Source organism: Vipera berus (assembly GCF_964194415.1).
Source record: "Vipera berus genome assembly, chromosome: 6".
Classification (NCBI taxonomy): Eukaryota; Metazoa; Chordata; class Lepidosauria; order Squamata; family Viperidae; genus Vipera; species Vipera berus.
Window position 1 is genome coordinate 61759387 of NC_138208.1, and position 24258 is coordinate 61783644.

Genomic DNA, 24258 nt, shown 5'->3' on the forward strand with positions numbered 1-24258 from the left:
TAAGGATTTAAACATTCAAGACTGATTAATAAGTCAGAATGCATGCTACTTGATTTTTAGCATGTTGAATGAGCCCACTTATATTGGTTTATAAACTATTCTGTGAATTTAGACAACTGCCTTGTTCAGTAAACTATGCCAAATAACCTAGTTTACAGTGATGTGTAAAACAAGTCTGTAAGATTCATTTTGGCATCTAAGGAAACAACTCGTACCCCACATCTGCCTGATAAAACAGTGTTGTGTTAACATAATATTTACTTGATATCCCTACACACTCAAGGGATTTGGAATTACAATGGCAAAACATTTTGCTAAAGGTTGGACAAATTGCCTTCTATAGTTAAAGCATTTCTAACTTAACAGTATAAAATATTATAGTGGGATAGTATAATATGAGATTAAACATGGTTGTTTTGTTTTTAGGAATTAATAATTTAGGGAAGATGAAGATGAAAAAAGTTGGGAAGCATTTTGTTATGCCAGGTTTTTAGTAGTTTACATGCTGTTCTGACAGGCTTGAGAAATGAAAGATACCAAAGTAGGTGGTCTAGGAGTCAAAACATTAATGAGGCAGTAAATGAATTTGACGGATACAATTTATTGCACTGATTTACAGTTTGTCAGAAAGACTTCTATATAAATTATTATTTGTACATTATATATTATGCAATGTAATTTAGGTCCTCCTTTGATTTTTGGTTCACTAGGTTTTGAGAAAGGCTATATTTATTTCTTTCAGAAGGGAAATAATGTGTCAGTAGTAATTCAAGAGCGAATTGCTAATATTTACCATGCTGGATTAAGGCAATAGATGACGGAAATCATGCATTTCAGCTAATCTACTAAAGACAGTACCTCAGTCTTAACTGCTCACAGCAACTCTCCTAGTGCTTCTTGAACTCTTGGTGGCTTCCAACAACAGTTATCATGATATCCTTTTGGATGAATTTCAGGGTTTCTGGACTAGTTGTATTTGTATTTGTATTTTTGTATTTTTAACTCTTCCTCCCGTTGAAGAACAGGTAGGGGTTCTCTATGTACCTACCTCTGGAGGCCAGCCATGAAATCCTAGGAAAAGGCACAGATGTTTTAAGGCATTGCTGATATGAGGACCTTTGCCTACTCAAAGACCTTATTTTCGTTGAATCCAATTGCAAGGTACAGAATTACTCAGTAATAAATTGGTTAACTTTAAAGTTCTATAAAACTATTCTATATTATTATTGTATGTTAAATTTAAACACCATTCTGATGTTGTACTATTGCACAAAACAGTTGATAAGCCAGCAATATTATTTTCTGTATTAACAATCTTCCTTACTCTTCTTGAATGAGAAAGAGCCCTCTTTCTCCTTTTAGCATTTGAAGGCTATGTGTTTCTTTCTTCCAAAACTGCATTGGACATTCCTATTAGAACAAAGCTTGAGTGAATTATACGAATAACACCCTAATAAGCAAAAAGAACAAATGGGAGAGGAAATAAAATTGTATCTTTATGGTAGAGTAATAGTATTAATTTAACTATTTTATTATGTTTTTGAAAATCACATACATTTTGGCTTTATTCTCCCCCTAAAAGATTTGCTTCATATGTCCACACCTAATGAGTTCAGTAAATTTAGTAGAGTTATTCATATAAATTAATTGAATATAATTAAAAATATATCTATTCACACTTTATTTCCACGGATTTCCAGGTATCTGGATGTCAGTTTCAATGTCAGTGTAAGCATGGTGGGCTGGGGAATTCTGGGAGTTGAAACTCACACATCTTAAAGTTACCAAGTTTGAGAAACATTGATTTAGCTCTTCTAAGCTGTTTGTTACCTACAATTTCCTCAATATTTCTTCTTTGTCTTCCTTAGGTTGAAAGTTGCTTTGGTTATCACAGAAATAAGAAAGAATACTGGGTGATAATTTCCTTTTTTTTTTGTAGTGAAGCTACAACAGAAAGAGAACCAGTATGTGGCTCAGCCCTGACCTTAGGGCAGGGGTAGGCAACCTCGGCTCTTTTATGACTCATGGACTTCAACTCCCAGAATTCCTGAGTCAGCTGACTCAGGAATTCTGGGAGTTGAAGTCCATGAGTCATAAAAGAGCTGAGGTTGCCTATCCCTGCCTTAGGGAATAGGGTTCTCTGGCCTACTTTGTTTCAACTGCCTGTTCCTCTGAGTCTGCAGAAATAAGGACATCTGCCATCAGATTCCAGTAGCCACAGGAACAAATATGAACTACTTATGCCTTTTAAAAACAGACTGCATTAAACATTTGGAGTTCATGTCTGAAATAAATAGAAAAATTACCTGTCTACTTGTCCCCTTCTTCCAGTTCTCTTTAACATATAATCAGCTTTTCTCTATCTGCCATTCCCAAATTGTGTATGTTGGTATTCTGAGTTATAGCACAGGACACATAAAGACCACCTGATTCAGGAAAGATGCAATTTTAATACAAGCCAGCATAAAATTTGTTGCCTGTTTCTTCATTTTGAATTTTTCATTACTGCACAAAAGAACTTTTTCTGCCTAAAAACCTGAGCAAGTCATGAATTTGCAAAGCTGGCAACCTTTGTAAGTAAGCAATGTTTAGAACTTTGCAGATATATTGTCTTGTTTCATTTTTTATTTTGACTAGGTGTCATGATTGTTTCCTGTTAAGGCCTAGAGCCAGCACTGTTGTTTTCATCCAATAAATATACATTTGAAAATAGCAGGTTTAGATATGGCTCCCTTAGGAATGCAGCAAAAATGCATCTTTATAAAGGTACCACTTCTGTGTCATTCAATTTTCCTTACTGTGAAATACAAATTAGTTATTTTGATATGAATGAAATGCAAATTCTAGAATCTAGAATTGGCATTTGGCATTACCTGCCAGAAGTGACTGAGATGCCTTTTTAAACCATTGTGGGAAAGTTGTTTTATTTTGTGTTTTACATGATGCCGTCTTTTTCTGATAGCAAATATTTGTGGGAAAAGCTCAGTATGTCTACTTTAATAACTCAAAAAAGGAAACCTATATCACTGAGAATATAGCTTACTTTGGAATATTAATACACACTTTGTGGTACACTGTAATGTAAAATTCCGGACTCCAGATTTCTACTGAAACCTTGATAACAGAAGTTTATGTTAAAGTTTAGATCAGGAAACTTTATTTGGCTCCCCAGTCCCTTAACATGCAAAACTCCTTTATGGTTTTGTGAGAGTTTCCATTAAGGGCAGGCTGAGAAAAGGATTTGCAGTTTTCTCTTTTCTGTCAAAAGATTGTACTATTCTATTTTCTTTTGTGGTCTCTCTCTTTTCCACATTACAGTTCCTTGCTGATAACTCGGTATAGATAGAAACTCTGAATTAGGGGCTCTCGTGATAAATAGTAGTACATGGTACAAGGAGGGATTTCTAGGCAGATCCTCCAGCCCAATAGGATCTCAGCTCCATGCAAGTGAGCAATTGGTTGGGATTTGTGCATTTGTATGCATTTACTTTCAGGAACTAGAATTAAATAACAGGAATAGGGAAAGGAGGAAAGAAACAAATGTATATTCAGATGAATAAACAATTTAAATGTGTAAATAACAGGGGAGCAGAGTCAAATAATTAAATGATCTATGGGTCTTAATCTGCCCACAAAAAGAATTCATGGTTGATTGCACAGAGACTGAGATGCCTGTCAGGACGAAAAGATGGCAGCTTTATCTCACTGTCATTGTTGGTCCTTTTCAGAGTCTCTCAGGATTATTAACCTTAGAAGTCCTCCCTGCACTGCTGCATACCTCCTTAGGGCAGTCTCACCTAGATAAAAAGGGCTGCATTTTGAACAATTAATTTAAAGAGTTTAGGTAAAGGTAAAGGTTCCCCCGCACATGCGTGCTAGTCGTTTCCGACTCTAGGGGCCGGTGCTCATCTCCGTTTCAAAGCCGAAGAGCCAGCGCTTGTCCGAGGACATCTCCGTGGTCATGTGGCCGGCATGACTAGACGCCAAAGGCGCAAGGAACGCTGTTACCTTCCCACCGTAGTGGTCCCTATTTTTCTACTTGCATTTTTACGTGCTTTCGAACTGCTAGGTTGGCAGAAGCTGGGACGAGTAACAGGCGCTCACTCTGTTATGTGGCACTCGGGATTCGACCCGCCAAACTGCCGACCTTCTGATCGACAGGCTTAGCGTCCTAGCCCACTGAGCCACCATGTCCCTTCTTAAAGAGTTTATATGGGTCCAAAAAAGAAAAGTCAGATAAGCATTCTCTAAAAATCAGGCATAAAAAATGCATTTACTTCAACATACAGGTAAGGGGAGCAAGAAAAGAACTATTTAAACTATCCTATGCAACATGAGAAAAAGTGAAGAAAGAAGGACAAAAGCTGATTACCTAGAAGTTTGACACTAAAAGGCTTTTCAACAATGCAGTAGGCTAAGATGGTTTCCCTTCCCCAAATCAGCTTGTATTCGGAATATAAACCTGCACTGATAGGAATGAAACCAGAATTATATACATTTATTTCTTGCCTTCAGTCATACGTTGACAAATCCACATCCAGAGTGACATTGGAAGAAATACTCCAACATGAGTAGTGAAGGCTCAAGTGTAAAAATGGAAAGGAAAGAAAAAATATGTTAGCTAATAAAAAGTGCCAGCCAATTTAGTTTATTATTTAATAAAAGAGAGATACTATTCATCTACCTCATTTTTTATTTGGTTTAATTCTTTTAATACAGGCTCTATTTTAAATCCTACTGCCTTTGACAAGATCTCTGTTGAATAAAATAGGAAATTAAAAAGGTTCTTTAATACTATATTATGCTAGATTTTTCTGAGGCAAAACTTGTTTTATATTTTTGGTTTTTTTCAGGTATATTTTGAAGTCCTTATAGTAGATTTTAGAAGTAACAAATGTTTCTGTTTGGAATTTTCCCTATATACTCATTTGTTATCTTTGAACTTTCTTTCATGAAATGTCTCCCGCATACATATTGGTTCCTGGGCCCTAATTACCTCAGTTTTTAGGGCTTTGCAGGTCATGTGCTAGATCAGACATGTCAAACACAAGGCCCGGGGGCCAGATCCGGCCCGCGAAGTGGTTTCATGCAGCCCGCGAAGCCATCCTGGAAACAGTGAGGGAACGGCCCCCACTGCCTTGGCCCTGGCCCAGAGACCCTCCTTCTGCCAGAGACCCTCAGATCTGTCCCACTCTTGCCCAGGCCCCCATAGGCACCCCATAGGCACCCTTGATGCGAACGATGTAGAGCTGGCCACACCCACCCAGTAGGCCATATGCACTCTAGCCACGCCCACCCAGTAGGCCACACCCACCCAGGCCACACCCACCCGGCCCCCTGAGGGTAACCGCCATGCTGATGCGGCCCTCAATGAAATTGAGTCTGACACCCCTGTGCTAGATGAAAGATGTGACAGTTTATATTTTAAAGTTTTAATTGTAGCTGTGTTTGCCTTTAATGCATATACTTTGCCAACTTCTGCCCTGTAATTTCAGTCTCTAGATGGTGTCTTGGTATAGTAGATAAATTTCCTAATGTTTTTGCCTGTTGCAATAGCAATGTCTCTCGCAAATACTTACTTTTAAATAAATCTTTGTTCATTTAATAAGATAGAGTAAGGAGGAAAAAAAATTAAGGCATATAGAAGAGAAAAAGAAAAAAGCACTACAACAACAATAAAAGACAGTATAGCAGAAACACAATAAATTCAGTAAAGTTTAACCATACAAGGAGCATTAGTACTAAATAATTGGATCATACATCTCTTTTTCCAATGTTGAAGGGCTAGTCCCTTAGCAATAAAAAAGGTGCAATTTCAGATCTTAGATGCATATGCAGAATCTTCATTTACTGCTTTTAACTTTATGGATTTCTGTTTCATACCAGTTTATCATTAATCATAGAAAATCTGTTTCTATGTAGGCTAAAGACATTTGTGCACAGGCCAGTGAACAGCGAAGGTTAAAAAGAGTAGAAAATGGTGGTCAGGATAAGGTACAAAACCAAAGAAAATAAGATTCTGTATCCTGCTGTATCCATGACCTGATTTGTATACAATCAACAAATATAAAATGTTGATTCTGAACATTATTCCTTTTGAATTATACTCGTTTCACATGAATTTATGTTTGTAATCCAGGCTGCTTATTCCCTGCTTCGTTTGTTGCTCTGATGCAGTAGCTAAACTGAAGGAACAAAAAGTTATTTAGGCAGAATTATTTCGCTTCTCCTAGTGGGAGGCAATTTAAGGGAGTAGATTAAGTGTGTTATTCCAGGCTTTTTTAGTTTTGGTGTCTTTCAGATATTAGCTTTTTTGGCTCCTGCCACACACTGCTGACTCATGTTCAAGTGATCATCCACTAGGACTCCAAGATTTCTCTCACAGTTACTGTTTCACCTAATTTGTACTTGTACTTTTGGTTTTCTTGCCTAGGTGTAAAACCTGGCTTTTCTCCACATTTAAGTTCATTTTGTTGTATAGGGCCCAACAAGATAATAAACAACAATAAAATATGATAGTCTTATTTTGGTGTAAGTAAATAAGTATATTTCGTACTACAGATAAATAATGCATGTCACTTTCTTCCATGCATACATAAATTAATATTTCTTTATTTGAGAGAATCCTGATGATTTTCGTGAAAAAGTTGTGAAGTATTTGATTGGATTTAAATCTAGGCATATGCAGCTGGGCTGATGGAAGTAGAACTCCAATGTGGAAGTACAGAGATGACTCCGGAGAAACTATGCAGTGCTAGTTACAAAACCATACTTTAAGCCTGAGAAATGAAGAAAACTTTGGAAATAAATTCAAACTCAGAAATCAACCCCTCATTGATTTATTAGGCTATGTGAGGAAGGGAAGGGAAAACATTCAAGCTTTCAGGATTTAGTTATTGTAGCTTATCTCAATAGAATAGAGTTGCAGCATTCTTGTAGAGTTTGTTTCCTGACCTGGTCTATCTGGAAGGGATAAAATGCTTCCCCCATTCTTTCCATGGTTGCCTTTTCATAAATAACCCTGTTTAACCCGCCACAAACCAATCTTCTTTCATAAAGCAGATTCGTCCCATCCATGTTTTTGTTAAATATTTGTTGTGAATAATCGTCAATTACGATTTAAAAAATGGAGATAGTTGATAATGTGAGCTGACCAGTAACTAGTCTTGACAATCACACACATTGCACCAATCTATAGTAAAACTTTTTATGATTACTGAGTTATGTCAACCCAGCCATTGTGTTGTGAATCCTCGCTTGCCAGCAGATCTGGCAGCCGAGTCAGATGAATTGGATGAGGGGGAAGGGTTGCCTGGGGTCATACTTGAGTCTGTGGAGGGCTCTGAGGAGCATGAAGCCTCAGAGCTAGATGTGACACAGGACCCATCTATTCATGGTCAGGCAGAGAGACAGCTGGGTTGGGGCCCTGAACTGAGTGAAACGAGGAGCAGCTGGGGCCTGTTCCAGATGCGCAGGAAGGAAAGGCATTCAGGACAGTGGAGGGCAGTGGGGTGGTTCTGCAGGAAAAGTAAAAGACTAAGAAGCCATTCCCTGGCTGGACTATAAAGAGGAGAGGCGTGGGAGGGGCTGGTTGCCAAAGGCAACCATTCATGCTATGGCTTTGTGCTTCTGTCCTTGGATTTCTTCACTCAGGATTTTTGGATATTTAACCAGGTTTGTCGGATTTCTGTGTGTTTGAGTGACTTAAACCTTGAGCATTCCAGCTGAAAACTCAAAGACTGAATCTTGTTTGTTTCAACAGCTAAAGGACTGGTTGGAGTTTTGTTCCATAAAAGCTGTGTCAAAATAAAAGGGGTTTATCTTACCAAATCCTGTCTTGTTCAATGCAAGGGGTTTTTCCTCGAGAGTAAGTGATTGAGCAGTATTCATGGAGGCTGGGACAGAACACATTGTTTGTAAAGCATGGCATATGAGGTTTTCCCCCCTGCATTAGTTCAACTCCAAATCCTGAGCATATTAACCAAGTTACTACATAGTCATAGTTTTCAGATTCCAGTAATACAGGAAATGCTTCTTTCTCAGCATAAGAACAAGAGCCCTGAAACGTCCTCTGAACCTATGAGGATGAAAACTAATCACTTTAGTATTACCCTTGCACAATGTTATTGCAGTCTTCATAAGCTTTGTAGTTTGTAAAATATGGTAATCCTAGATGGTAATGGTATGGAAATACGGTAATCCTAAATAGGTAGCAGAATTTTGGTCACTATCAACTCCCAAATCTCCATATTTCTATTATATACTTATATGGAAAATTTCAGGTGCATCTTTTGTTAAAAGTCACATTTTTAAGAAATGGTTAAAATTATTTTTTACATACTAAATGAAAACTTAAAACCAAAGCAATTCACACTATAAATACAACAAAAGTAAAAGTCTGAAATTGTTTTTATATATGGCCCTTTAACATGGGTATTAAAAAAATTTAAGCATCCTTACCGTGTATCAATGAAAGTATCAGCAAAAATAATTTTACTCACAAACCTCCTTGACTTTTTTTTACCAGAACTATAAACAATCATTATGAGAATATAATCAACATTTTCTTGATGCGTATTTTTAAAAAATATGCCACTTCCTAACACACAAGCTATGAGATTTGATTCAGCCTTCTCAAAACAGTTAACTAATTAAACAGCTTTTCCATTTTGACAATATGCCACAAACTTTTTCCCCCAAGGTGTGACATGTTTTGGGGTTGAAAGACATGCCTGAAGTGTCTTCAAAGATGGAATGACTCCACAGATCCATCTCCATGTTTAGATTACTGCCAAGAATAAAAAAGGTCCAGATTTTGTGGCCTTTTTATTAAACCTAACATTAACCTTTGCCAGTGGGTGAATCATGAAGGACCTAAAAATCTCTGAATGGAAAAAATATTGTCATTTTAAGTGAACTGCTACAGTGGGTTTTTTTATGTGCTGTTGCTTGACAAAACAAATCCAGAAAGGCTGATGTAGGTTCAGCCTAAGTCAAATATGTGTCCTGTCCTGCTCTTTCCTCTCTACTTAATTTTAAGTTTGTCATTTTTGAGAAAGTTAAATAGGTCATAGCTTGAATCTGACTTTGAATCAAGCATAATTGCTTCCAGAGCAAATTAGGCATAAACATCTGTGCAATCGGTGAATTAGATTCATGCAGCAAATCTGTCTGAGAATTGCAAGTAGCTGAATGACTCAGCTTATTATGAAACAATATAATGTAGCACTAATTTACTGTAACATAATGATTATGCATCAAGCATATCAGATTGTACACAGACGTGTAATTGTTTTAACCTTTTTCTTCCACATTTAAAGGATGTTAGGTCACATACAAGGAAACAAGGTATTTTTCTGCGTCAATTCCTTTGTTGCTACTACCTTAACAGTTTTATGAGCCAGGCTCTCCAATGCAGGAGAAGACAGAACTTTTTAAGTCCTCTTGCAGGTAGCATTGAAAAATCTGGAAGGGGAAGGAGAAATACCTGCTCATTCTAGGTAGTAAGTTCAAAATTCCATATAAAAAAATTCATTGTTTTGAAATTAGGCAGAAGTTTCTTGCAAAACCTATATGGAAGAAATGCCTATCTCATGATGATAGGCTAAGCTACTTCATAGAAAGAAGGAAAGGTGTAATTTTATGAGAAATAAAAATATTAGTAACTATGGATAGAGATGCTCAAAGCATATACCCTACTTTGCAGGATATTACGTGATATAGGATTACCGTAATAATCAAAGAAGGCAAATTATATATAACCTCTGTCATTTAGATATTATGAGAGAGAAGATTTTCTCAGTTCAGGCCTTCACAAAATAATGTGTCCACATTAAAACTTCTATTTTATTCTTTTCATAAAAAAACAGCAAGACAATCTTCGCATCTCAGTATATACAGTATATTTAAGCTTTATAACAAGCATTATCTTCAAATTATTAATTTACTCTTGAAATATTGTTATATGACAAGTAATTATCATCCCTCTTTTTACAGATGAGAAACTGTAAAATATACATTTGTTGTACATCCACTTCTGTATACTAAAACTTGTGTTATCCAGTGAATAATATAAAATCAAAGTAGACTTTCACCCAGTCACAAAAATATGCAGAAGGCATTAATTCGGAAAAGACAACACAGGATACAAGATGTTTCATGGCTGTTCAAAAGACCAGTCTTGAATAGTTTCATCACTGTATTTTCCTTTTCTTTCTTTCTTTCTTTCTTTCTTTCTTTCTTTCTTTCTTTCTTTCTTTCTTTCTTTCTTTCTTTCTTTCTTTCTCTCTCTCTCTCCCTCCCTCCCTCCCTCCCCCCCTCCCTCCCTCCCTCCCTTCCTTCCTTCCTTTCTTTTTCTTTCTCTCTCTCTATTTCTTTCTTTCTTTTTAAAAACTCAATACAAGTATAGACTACAATCATTACACACTTTGAATCAGGCCCTGGTTTGTAATTTGGAAAAAAGCCTTGGACCAATTTTTAGGGCCTCCAGTCCAGATATCTGAACCTTTGTCACAGCCTTTCATATATCAATCTTTATCTTTAATTCTACAACTGTGGTATAACAAATTTCCAACAGGCAACTTATTTATATAATTAATTTGTGTATTACCTCAATCATGTTCAACTCCAGGCAGGTTATATATCAGAATTAACAATTTTGACAAATTTACATCTAACAGTACATTGGAAGACACAATATCAAATCTAATCCAATAACAGGGAGCAGATTATAATACAGCCTCTGGAAAAGCCATGACTTTAAAAATTTATGAAAGCATAGTAAGTCCCATCCCCAAATCCTGCTGTGCTGTTCAACATGATGGGAATGATGGAGTGATCTTGGAGGTATGAGTGAAAACATTGGGAGTGCATGGCAATAGTATATACTCCAGCAGATTTCACCCAGTCTGATCCCATTTGCCAGCTAAAGCTAAACCTATATTCTACAGTAGTGATGTTAGAGGCAAAAGATCATTTTAGTAACAATGGCAAATGCATCATTTGATATTGTATGGGAGAAAGCCATGATAAACTACTTCATTTTATTCCCCCCAAATGTGGATAGATAAGATAAAGCAGTGTCTTTCGAACCTGGCGACTTTAACACATGTGGATTTCAACTCCCAGAATTCCCCAGTTGTCTGAAGCCAAGTTTGAGAAATACTGAGATAAAGCAATTGACAATATCAGATTATGAGCCCCTCAGGCCTGATGGCACTCAACTGACAAGAGCTGAGCATCTATCAAGATATTAATGGTTATATCACGTGGCTACATTAAGGTCTTCAGAACTCATTTAGAAGGAGAACATCAGGAATTTCTTTGAAATAATGAACCTCCTTGATACAGAACCAGTAGAATAAATTTAAATACAGTGGATATAAAAGGTTTAGACACCCCTATTAAAATGTCAGATTTTTGAAATGTAAAAAAAATCAGACCAAGATAAACTACTTCAGACTTTTTCATCTTTAATATAACATATAAACTGCAATTCAATTGAAAAACAAATAAATATTTTAGGGGGGAAATAAAAAAAAACTTACAATAATGCAGTTGCATAAGTGTGCAGACTCTTCAAAACTGCTGCTTTAAAGAATCTTCTCATTAAAGTTAATGTGTGTGCTTAAAAGGCAGACTTTTTTTCAGGCTCAAACAAACACCTAAGAATGTTGAGCTTCTTTAATAAATAGTGAAGAGCCATGCTTGTGTGAAGTCCAAAGAACTTTTAATCATTTTCAAAACATGCACAACTCTACAATTCATGTTTATTCAAAGTAAGGCAGAATAAGTTCAGCAGGACCTAATCCAAAGTAACTCTGTGTATGATTGCAACTGAAAACTCATAACAAGTGAATTAAGTAGCTTATCTGAACACAGGCAGCAGCTGTAGCTGATACTTTATCTTGATTTCCAGTTCTACACCAGAAGTTACAATATAATATTAGCGCTGTAGCAATGCTTTTGGAAAGATGAAACTATTTAAAATCCCAGAAGATAATCTCTAGGTATAATCTTGTTCATGGTTTATGAAAACCACTGGAAGGATTTTACAAACTGATCTAGAGAGATAGATGAGATACTTTGGGTAAATGGAATTTGGAGTATACATCTGTACAAATACATTTTAAATTCAATTGGTTTGATTTTTGTGCTTTAAATAGGACTATGCATTGGGATGTAATGGTATTGGAGAGAGGACGGTGGTAGGGCTACCATTTTAGATTGCAAAACTCCAGTTGATCACTTTTACAGCCAATGTTGCTAGTGAATGAAAGTTCTAGGAACTGAGGTCCACGTATCTGGAAATCACTAAGGCTGGGAAACCCTGTCTTAGAGATTGACCTCCCCCTTTTTATCCAATCACAATAAAAACGAAAATGACATCATGCAAAAACCATCAAACTATAGTTTAGAATAGTTTAGAAATGTTATAATCACTGAAGAATTTAATATATCAAACTAATTTAATACTTAAACAATTGCCTCAGTATTTATGTTATATATGTACACATTATATTTATCCTATTTAAAAATGGCTAGAGTATATCAAGGTGGATTACGTGAAAAATATATATAATAAAATAAGAAAATAAATACAATCCCTTGGCATCAACAGTAAAAACAAATCTGCAGTTTAGACAGTACAAACATTAAAGATATGTATGCAATTCAAAATAAGAGCAGTCCAATAAATTACAATCAAGAAAAAGCTGAAGTAAAGAAGGTTCCCCCCCTCCTCCAGGATTTCCTAACAGTGGACCCTGATTAGACCTAATGTAAACTATATAAGGAGAAAGGGCCTATCAGGAAATAGCCAAAGGGGCATATATTTAGCAAGTACAATATATGCATTCATAGACTGGAACCAAAACCAGGGCAGAAGTTCTTCATTGGGGATAACATCGATCTGCAGCAAACAGAATGATATGGAGTTTCTTTACTTTTACTTATCGTGATTACTGCATGTGCACAGTAAAACTCGATCTATGTATTACTCTTAACTATAATGTGGTTTGTTTGGTTTTAGCTTGTCTAATCTATTAATTTAGCCATTAGGTAAAAGGTAAAGGTTCCCCCGCACATGCGTGCTAGTCGTTTCCAACTCTAGGGGCCGGTGCTCATCTCCGTTTCAAAGCCGAAGAGCCAGCGCTTGTCCGAAGACGTCTCCGTGGTCATGTGGCCGGCATGACTAATTTAATTTAATTTAATAATTTGATTTCTATACCGCCCTTCTCCCGAAGGACTCAGGGCGGTAAACAGGGCAATACACAATAAAAATCAGATACAAAAATTAAAAAACCATTAAAAACCAATTAAACATCATGCCCATAAAATCAATACATATTAAGTTAAAAACTAATTTTAAAAACCCAACCCCATCCCGTCAGACCAGGCCAGCTTGTTCGAAAAAGAATGTTTTAAGATCGCGCCGGAAGGAGCGAAGGTCGGGGGCCGTCCGGAGCTCAACCGGTAAGCTGTTCCAAAGGTCTGGCGCGCCCACAGAGAACGCTCTCCCCCTGGGGGTCACCAATCGGCATTCTTTGATCGGCGGCACCCTGAGGAGGCCCTCTCTGTGGGAGCGCACTGGACGGAGGGACGTTGACGCCGGTCGCAGGTGTTGCCGTAGGTAATCCGGACCCATGCCATGAAGGGCTTTGTACGTCATAACTAACACCTTGAACCTCACCCGGAGAGCAACCGGTAGCCAATGCAGCTCGCGGAGCAGAGGTGTAACATGGGAGTATCGGGAAACTCCCAAGACGACTCGCGCGGCTGCATTCTGCACCAGCTGGAGTCTCCGGGTGGACCTCAAGGGCAGCCCCATGTAGAGAGCATTACAGTAGTCTAGACGAGAGGTCACGAGCGCATGAGTGACTGTGCGCAAGGCATCCCGGTCTAGATAGGGCCGCAACTGGCGCACCAGGCGAACCTGGGCAAAGGCCCCCCTAGTCACAGCTCCAATATGCTCTTCCAAAGAGAGCTGTGAATCTAGAAGGACCCCCAAGTTGCGGGCCCTATCTACGGGGGGTAATAGCTCACCCCCCATGGCCAATGATGGGATAATCGGAATTTCCCGGGATGCCGGCACGAACAGCCACTCAGTCTTGTCAGGGTTGAGTCGAAGCCTGTTCCTCCCCATCCAGACCCGGACTGCCTCCAGGCAACGGGACATCACGTCGAGGGCATGACTAGACGCCAAAGGCGCACGGAACGCTGTTACCTTCCCACCGTAGTGGTCCCTATTTTTCTACTTGCATTTTTACGTGCTTTCGAACTGCTAGGTTGGCAGAAGCTGGGACGAGTAACAGGCGCTCACTCTGTTACGCGGCACTCGGGATTCGACCCGCCAAACTGCCGACCTTCCGATCGACAAGCTCAGCGTCCTAACCCACTGAGCCACCGCGTCCCTTTAATTAATTTAATTTAATTAATTTAATTTAATTTAGCCATTACAGTTTGTAAATTGAGAGAATATCTGTAGCTCAGGATTGAACTGTAGGCTCCTTGGTGTTCTCTGAGCTTGGTTGTTTTCTTGCAGCCATTTCATTTCCAAACTGGGTAACAGATGAATTGTGGCTTACTCAGTAAGCCACGGTTAAGCAAATTATAGGTTAACATAATGAATGAATCTGATTTGTGTGTGCTGGTAACTTGGTAAGTACCCGGTGCTGAATGATCCTTAAATTGGAAGGTAGCACCTTCTTCAGGAGCAGTGTATGCAGAATTTGCATTGTTAGCAGCTGTTCCATAAAAGGCTAGGGATGAGATCCTGAAAAGGTGCCTCCTGCCTTCCTCTCAAGCATAGCCATAAAGCACTGTTACCCATTTTTGTACCAGGTATGTTGGGTTTACAGGCCACAGAATTACTAACCAATGTTAAAGAAAGCTTTTTTAGCTGGAATTTCTTGAAGTCTTAGTCCCAACATAACAGGATAGCACTAGCACATATAGGGAACAGTTGCTGGAATTGGGTATGTGTAGTTTAACGAAGAGAGGAGTGAGGGGTGACATGATAGCAGTGTTCCAATATCTCAGGGGCTACCACAAAGAAGAGAGAATCAAGCTATTCTCCAAAGCACCTGAAGGCAGGACAAGAAGCAACGGATGGAAACTAGTCAAGGAGAGAAGCAACCTAGAACTAAGGAGAAACTTCCTGACAGAACAATTAACCAGTGGAACAACCTGCCTCCAGAGGTGGTGAATGCTCCAACACTGGAGGTTTTTAAGAAGAGACTGGACAGCCATTTGCCTGAAAGGTTTCCTGCCTGAGCAGGGGGTTGGACTAGATGACCTCCAAGGTCCCTTCCAACAACTACTACTACTACTTCTTCTTCTTCTTCTTCTTCTTCTTCTTCTTCTTCTTCTTCTTCTTCTTCTTCTTATTCTTATTCTTATTCTTATTATTATTATTATTATTATTATTATTATTATTAGTTTGGGGAAGACTGCTTTAAGGTTAAGATTAGCATTCAGTCTGTAGACATTTGTAAACTGCAGTAGGATATAATATGTCTTTGTATGAGGATTTGCACTCAGTTGCAAAACAAAACTATTGATATTCAATAGGGGAAGACGGGACATACTGTGGGTAGAATGCATTAGAAATATTTGTTCAGTCAAAACAGTAAGGAAGCTAAACTGGAGCTAATGTTTCTTATCATATAGCGTGACATTTAGGCAAGACATTGTATATTTCCTTAATTGGCTACTCATAAAATTTTAATGTGGAAAGTTGTCTCTTGCAGTAACCTATATATTATCCTTTAAAACATTTTGGAGCATTATTTCTTCTTAATGCATGTAATATTTTGACTGTATATTTTGCATTTAAGTTCATTGTGAGCCCTTTATTTGCCTTCTTCCTATAGTAGCTGATATCTACATTAACAGCTGTTTCCACTTGCTGCTTCTATTAATGTAAATGGAATTTTTTATGTTTCATGCAAATGAGGGCACTTCAAAAAGCTTTTACTTATATTAAAGAATCCTCTGAAAGTAAAAGAAACAGGCAGTGGTTTGTCAGCCTTGATAAATACTGTTTACCATGATGATATTGTTCTTTTATTTTGAATAATGATTTTTTTGTAATCAGAATGGTTTGGCTGAGAGAAGTCATTCAGAAAGTTCAGCTATCCTTTAGAAGAGACTACTAGTTATCTAGAGAATGAGGTGGCTGGATGGAGTCACTGAAGCAGTAGGCGTGAGCTTAAATGGACTCCAGAAGATGGTAGAGGACAGGAAGACCTGGAGGAACGCTGTCCATGGGATCACGATGGGTTGGACATGACTTTGCAACTAACAACAACAACTAGTTATCTATTTCTACAGAATTATTTTAAAAGCTAGTTAAAATAGAAATCAGAATTACTGTAAAGTAAGCATATATAATGCTTGTGTAAAGTTGAGTTACAAGGTTTACTCCAAGATCTTTTTGAGAAATATGAATGTGGATATAACTGTGCGCAAATTCTGGGAGACATTTTCACTGGGCATGGTAAATGCAAGTGGAAGGTTTCAACAATACCAGAAAATTTTCCACCCAGATTTTGCTATAGCAGTGGTAAATATATTTCCTTGCACATTAAAGTTTTGGGTTTTTTTAAGAAAAAAACAAAATATGGGATTTTGTACTAGAAGGACAGAATCCAGGATCTGTTCAAAAGATGGTTGTGTGTATATAGGGGGAGGAGGAGGTCAGGAAGAAACCTTAAGTCGGATGGATTGTGGCTACTGTAAGTAGGCTAACACTACATAGGTCATGGGTGTCAAACGTGATCACGTCATGTGATGTAGCGTGACGTATTGCAACGTTTTTTGCCTTTGCAGAGCCAGGGTGGGTGTGGCCTGTGCATGATGCATCCAGCCCGTGGCCGCCAGTTTGACACCTCTGACGTAGGTGATACAATTAGAATATGTAGCCCTGTCATGCTACTCATTTTAAAATCATCATACCCAAACAAGGCTAATGTGAACCAAGGTGGTATATTTTTGGAATCTAGTTTGCTAAACACTTTATTTTATTATATACTATTTTTCCATAAACCCACTCCATTCTTTATACACCTTCCGCTGGAGTATCTCTTAGCAGCCTAGGAAAACTTGTTCAGGTACTACAACAAATTAATAAATGTATGATAGTAAAAATTTTTTGACACAAGCAGTTGATGCAAATATAATTACTGATAAATATTTTTCTTGTCATATGTTCTTGATTTCACTTGGAAGGGAACAGGAGGAACCTTGGATAGACTGTTTTCTCTATTAGGGAAATTTACAAATAATAGAATATTTATCATAATTGAATTTCCAATATTCTTTGAAGGAAGTTATTGCTATCAGGTATAAAGCTGAGACATGTTTACGGATTTGCCCTGTGACTCATATGGAGCTATGTGATGGTAAGAGGCATTGTTAGCATAGTGGCCACAATTCAAATTCTTCAACTCTTGCTTGTTCTTTCCATGTATCAGGAAGTAAAAATTTACTCTAAAATGAAACCTTTGCTCCAGTTCCAGGGTAAATGTTAATATTCTTGTATGTTTGTTCAGTGAAATGCGTATTTTACAATACTTGGAAGAACAATCAGAGCAATTTTGTAAGCTTTCTTACTAGAAATTTATAATCTTACAAAAAATAGGGAATCAGAGTATGGAAAGACAACTCAAACCAAGATAGAAAGAGCACTTAGACTGTATTTTTCTCAAGTGGGCTGAATCCAATTTCTCCAGAAAACTGAATAGAAATAATAGATGTAGAGATCAACAAATTGAATATTATTTAAATAATTTTCTTGGATTTTGTTTTCTTTGCCTTTTTAAAAAAATTAAATGTAGGTGGCCCTTGACTTACAACAGTTCATTTAGTGACTGTTTAAAGTTACAGTGACACTGAAAAAAAGTGACTTATGATTGTTCTTCACATTTATGACCATTGCAGCATCCCCACCGTCACGTGATCAAAATTTAGCCCCTTGGCAACTGGTTCTAAGTTAACAACTGCAGTGATTCACTTAATCACTGTGGCAAGAAGGGTCATAAAATGGGGCAAAACTCACCTAACAACTGTCTTCCTTAGCAATAGAAATTTTAGGGTCAATTATGGTTGTAAGTTGAGGACTACCTATATACTTTAATCTACTTTCTAAATTTTAAAAGCACTGAGTGAATTTAATAGTTGAAACAGTGCTCCAAAAAGGAGTTTTCTGCTATAATGCTTCAAACCAATCAAAGCTGTCTATAGCTCAGTGTTTCCTGAACATGTGAGGTGCAAAGGAGGCAGTGTGTTTGAACAGTAATGTCAGGACTGTGGTGCTATGAACATTAACCAGACATTTTAAGATATCTGCTATTTATACGATGGCACATTCTTATTAAAACCCCCCCATCAGAAACAATGACAATTTACTAGTTAATTGGCTGCACATAGTTGGTGGGAAATAGACCAAGCGTTCCACGTAAACAGCCTTTCCACCAATGTTCATCAGAATTGTCGAGAACTTCTATGACATCTCCAGTGCAGAATCCTAGCTCATCGCCCTCTGCCGCCTCAAAATCATACAAGGCACGGACCCATTTTGGCCTCTAGCAATAAAAAGAAAGAAATGCATCAGCCACAAATACAAATCTTAGAGATTATAGTGAAATTTGTTATCACCAAATCATGACTTAACTTTTCTTGTAATGGAGAAATGTTGTATCTTATCCACCTCATAAACTGTTCATTCCCCCCCCAATGTTTTCCCTTAAAAAAAAGATGTGGACCTCAGATTATTTCCATAACCAGCTGCCTGTTTTTTGTTCAATATTTCTAATTTCTCTAATTTCTGATGACCATACCAGAGTGCCCATATAATTTTGAGAACACAGGCAGTTACAGAAAAAGAAAACAGTTTAAACTCTTTAGAATTATCTGTAAGCTAGCATGAAGACTTTGAAGGAAAAAGTATAGAAAAATCCAGAGCAGATTAATTGAGGTGGAATGAGACAGTATAGTTCTAATGCTAGGCAAGAGTGGGTTAAGGAAAAAGAAATAGATTCTGGAATATGGTAGTAACAAGTCAGGCTAGGCAAGAAAAAAATGCTTGGGCCATGCTGTGGTTAAACAAGTGTGGAGAGAAAGAAAAAAATAGCAGTTCAGAAAAGACAGTATAAGAGCAGAGGTTTCAATAATTTAAATTTATTAATATAGCTTTAATAGAAGTATATAAATGCTTGGTTATTATCTACATAAACACAGTCACTAGAATAATTGTAATTACATTTTCCATTAAGCTGACATAATATTAAACAATACTGTATTTCATTTCTTAGCTTTCTGTGTGTCTGGTGTCAAGTTTCTGGCTTTTCAAGTGACTCTGAGGCATTGTTTACCTTAAAAGTCCTTTATTAGCCTAACACACCTGCAAATGCTTGCTCGAAAGAAGCTGGAATCTGAAATCTCCACCCTTTGCACAATATATTAAAACACAATTCTCCACCTTTCTAATTTTGTCATTAATTATATTGTCCAATTAATTTAAAGAATCAGTTTCCCTTCCCTTAGAAGACCGCCAAAGCCTTATCTTCTTTAGGGAGAAAAATGGCCTTGAAAAGTGCAATCCTACTCATTCCCCCTTCTAACCTTAAACTAAAACAATACACGTCTTAAAGCAATACACAGGTTTAACATATGAAACGGCTACTTCATCTCTTGTCAAGCAATAACATTCGATGTTAGCAGCATTGACATCTGGCTTCATTCCTTTCCATATCGACACTCTCATAAAGAAGGAATGGCTGCTGGAATTGGGTATGTCTAGTTTAATCAAGAGAAATACCAGGGGGGACATGATAGCAGTGTTCCAAAATCTCAGGGGCTGCCACAAAGAAGAGGGAGTCAAGTTATTCTCCAAAGTGCCCAAGGCAGAACAAGAAGTAACGGATGGAAACTAATCAAGGAGAGAAGCAACCTAGAACTAAGGAGAAACTTGCTGACAGTTAGAACAATTAACAATTAACCAGTGGAACAACCTGCCTCCAGAAGCTGTGAATGCTCCAACACAGGAAGTTTTTATGAAGAGACTGGACAGCCATTTGTCCGACTAGATGACCTCCAAGGTACCTTCCAACATTATTATTATTATTATTATTATTATTATTATTATTATTATTATTATTATTATTATTATTATTATTATTATTATTATTAAACTTATTCATAAAACATGAAACTCAGTCAACTGAACACTCAAACTGACTGGCATTAATGGTTGACACGGGTTGCTGCCAGCATCCTAGGTATCAACCAGGTATCTCCTTAAAATGTAAGGTGTTCCGAGCAGTGCAGTTTTTTGTAGCTTTGCTGGAGTTATTGCAGGAATCTGCAATTTCTTGATGTATTTTGTAAAGTTTTTGGACATAGTTCCCAGTGCCCCGATGACAATGGGTATCACTGTTACGCGTTTCATCCATAATCACGCAGTTTTGATGGCCAGATCGCGGTATTTTGTAATTTTTTCCAGTTCTTTTTCTTCGACTCTGGCATCTCCTGGTACAGCGATATCAATCAACTGTACGCTTCGGTTCTCTATGACTGCGATATCTGGCGTGTTGTGTTCCAAATGGTGATCTGTCTGTATTCGGAAGTCCCACAAGATCTTCACCCTCTCATTCTTGACAACTTTTTTCACCCTATGTTCCCATGACTTTTCAGACACAGGTAAGTCGTATTTTTTACACAATGCCCAGTGGATTAGTTTAGCAAATCGGTCATGTCTAGTTTTGTAATCAGTTTGCGCGATTTTGCTGCACTCACATATTAAATGTGAAACACTTTCAGCTTTGTTGTTGCAAAGTCGGCAATTTGTATTGTCAGTAGATTTTTGTATCTTCGCTTTCATGGCATTAGTTTGTAGTGCTTGTTCTTGAGCAGCCAGTATTAAGCCTTCTGTTTTTCTTGATGGTTCCCATCTTAAGCCATGCCCATGTCAAGTTGTTATCACATTTTCCTTCAATGTTTTTCAAATGTTGTCCATGCAAAGCTTTGGTTTTCCATCTATTTAATCTATCATCCAGCCATTTTTCCTTATATTCTGCCTTTGTTTCTGTTATTTTGATAATGCTGTGTTTTCACAGCCTGCAGCAATTTTTCTGTATTTTGATTCACATAGTCATTCAAACTTCGTTTTTCTTCTTCTACAGTTTGGTGGATTTGCAGTAGCCCTCTGCCCCCTATTCTTCTTGGCAGGTATAATCTGTCGATGTCACTTCGTGGATGTAGAGCATGGTGCATGTTCAAAAGTTTACGCATTTTCTGGTGTAGGTGTTCCAATTCAGACAATGTCCAGTTGATAATTCCAGCTGGGTAGCGTATCACTGGGACTGCTCATGTATTAATAGCTTTAATTATATTTCCACCATTCAGCTTTGATTTTAGTATTTTGCAGACTCTTCTGATGTATTCCTTTTGTGTTGACTCTTTGATGATGATGATGATGATGATGATGATGATTATATAATGATTATAATAGATTGGCACATTGCTTTAAAATATGTCAGTTGCAAGGCTTCTCTTAGGAAGGTGGACTGGCACTTAAGGATACAAAGCCTATAGATATGTAGATTTTTTAAAAAAACAAAAACTAAGAAGACTTTACAAAAGAATTCCAGCAGAGGGATCCACAGATTGTGCTAAAAGATATCACAGCACACAATAAAAAACAGGTAGAGCTTCAATCACATTGTCATAGCTGCCGGAATGATGTTTTCCATCATTTTTAGATGGAGAAGGAGAATAACTAATAGATTTGTTATCAGGACACTTATGACTACAGATAGTCCTCAACTTATGACCATAATTGAGCTCAAAATTTCTATTGCTAAGTGCGACATTTGTTAAGTGAGTTTTGCCCCATTTTACAACCTTTCTTGCCACAGTTGTTAAGTGAATCACTGCAACTGTTAAGTTAGTAACATAATTGCTAAGAGAATCTGGCTTCTCCATTTGCTGGTCAAAAGATCACAAAAAGTGATCACATAACCAAGGGATACTGCAACCATTATAAATATGAACCAGTTGCCAAGCATCCAAATTTTAATCACATGACCATGGGGATGCTGCCACAGTCATAAGTCACTTTTTTAGTGCTGTTGTAACCTCAAATGGTCACTAAATGAAGTTTTGGAAGTCAAGAGCTATCTGTATATGAGCACTTGTTCTAATTAACAGAGTTAATTGACAGAAACCACAGAGCTGTGTCTAGGCTTATTGGTATTCATAGGTACCGTATTACATTATAAACCAAAGGCCATGATTACAGATGCCCAGCTATTACTGGGTTGAAGGCTGTGCTTAATATTTAAGAGCTCTGCTAGGTTGCACTAAAAGATAGTGTGTGGGATCAAGACTATAAGTTTGACTTTATTTACATTTGAAATGAATTAAAATAATATAATCAAAATGCATACCCTTCAATTATTTAAATTATTTCAACATTGATATTATTAAATAGCTCCCACCACATTACGTATTGCTTTTTCTTAGCCATTTTGGAAGTTCCTGAGAGCTTCCCCTAAGCTTTCCATTTTGATTAATGTCATTTTTCTCTTCCCAGTGACATACATAGAAAAATTAAATTTATCTATTTTTAAAAAATCAAAGTTGAGTTGTATTACCTATCAATCTAAATTATCTCTCAGAAAAAAAGATGCTGTACAGTACCTGTAATTGTTGTGCTGGATCAGTGTGTCTCCGGAACATAGATGATGCAGCTGGTTCTTTACAATCCTTTGGGCCCTTAGGCCGATCTTGAATATCCAAACTTCTGCCAAGTCTATTCTGGGAAGTAAAAAAAATGTAACATCACCATTATGAATATGATCCAACATGGAACTCAGATTTTTATGGACACCTACAGCTATTGCAGTAAACTTATATAGTGATTTTTTATATACTGTAGTGATAGTGTTAGTTACAGTACATTCTATTTATTGTTATAATTATTAATAACAATATAGAGTGACAGGTATTTCAAGGATAGAGAACGATATAACCTCAATTATACAAACTTTATTTTATAAACCAAATTTTTAAAAATGTCATGTGGGTTAATATCAGGCCCAAAGAACCTAGACCACACCCAAAGAGTTCAAAATTACTGATTTATTGCTCAAGCATATGCACACAAATTTTCTCAAACTAACATTTGCACCTAGGTCAAAATAGATAAGGTTCAACAGCATTCAAGGGGGATTGGACTTTGTTCTCTTTTAACTGCATAGAGACTCTAAATCAGGGGTCTCCAAATTTGACAGCTTTAAGACTCGTGGACGGCAACTCCCAGAATTCCTCAGCCAGCCAAGCTAGCTGAGGAATTATGGGAGTTAAGGTCCACAAGTCTTAAAGCTGCCAAGTTTGAAGATCTCTGCTCTAAATTGATTCCTTTCTTGACTCCTCCCCGTCTCTGCCTCTCTCTCTCTTACAGTTAAGTACAATGTCAGCTGCGTCCTTATGCTTGCTTGTAGCTCGCTATATTATGAACTGTGGGGAGGGTAAGGGGAAAAACGAAAGTAAGTGCTGTATCTCTTGAAGAGCTGCATCAAGGTCATCCGGCATATCAGCTGCATACCAACTTGTGCTCGGATTGTCAGTTATGAAAACATCCTGCCGGAACTTGATTGGTTGTATGGGGGTGGGTAATGGGAGGTGGTCAAAGGAGGGAAAAGTTGAACTTAGGAATTTTGGCACACAATTCTCAGTTCTGCCACAGTTTAAATTCCTAAATAGAAATGATCCTTGGCTCCATTTGCTGAGAAAGACATAGTTTTATTAGAAACCATAGTTTTATTATCTACCCCCCGTAGATAGGGCTCGCAACTTTGGTGTCCTCCTAGATTCACAGCTCTCCTTAGAAGATCATATAGGAGCTGTGACTAGGGGGGCCTTCGCCCAGGTTCGCCTAGTGCGCCAGTTGCGGCCCTATCTGGACCGGGATGCCTTGCGTACAGTCACTCATGCGCTTGTGACCTCTCGTTTAGACTACTGCAATGCTCTCTACATGGGGCTGCCCTTGAGGACCACTCGGAGGCTTCAGCTGGTGCAGAATGCAGCCGCGCGAGTTGTGTTGGGGGTCTCCCAATACTCCCATGTTACACCTCTGCTCCGTGAGCTGCATTGGCTTCCAGTTGCCCTCCGGGTGAGATTCAAGGTGCTGGTGATGACCTATAAAGCCCTACATGGCATGGGTCCAGATTACCTATGGGAACACCTGCTGCCGGT

The 24258-nt window shown here is 37.7% G+C and overlaps 1 protein-coding gene across 1 annotated transcript in view; it reads right to left on the bottom strand.

The window, feature by feature from the left end:
* Positions 1 to 17659: 17659 nt before the first annotated feature.
* The window catches only part of GRAP2 (GRB2 related adaptor protein 2), a 40275-nt gene continuing 33676 nt past the window's right edge, over positions 17660 to 24258 (bottom strand). The window contains exons 6-7 of the mRNA XM_081330887.1: positions 22702 to 22818; positions 17660 to 18584 (exon numbers count right to left, since the gene is read on the bottom strand). Coding sequence (XP_081187013.1) covers positions 18408 to 18584; positions 22702 to 22818 — 294 coding nt within the window. The 3' untranslated portion in view covers positions 17660 to 18407. The remainder of the gene's footprint in view (positions 18585 to 22701; positions 22819 to 24258) is intronic.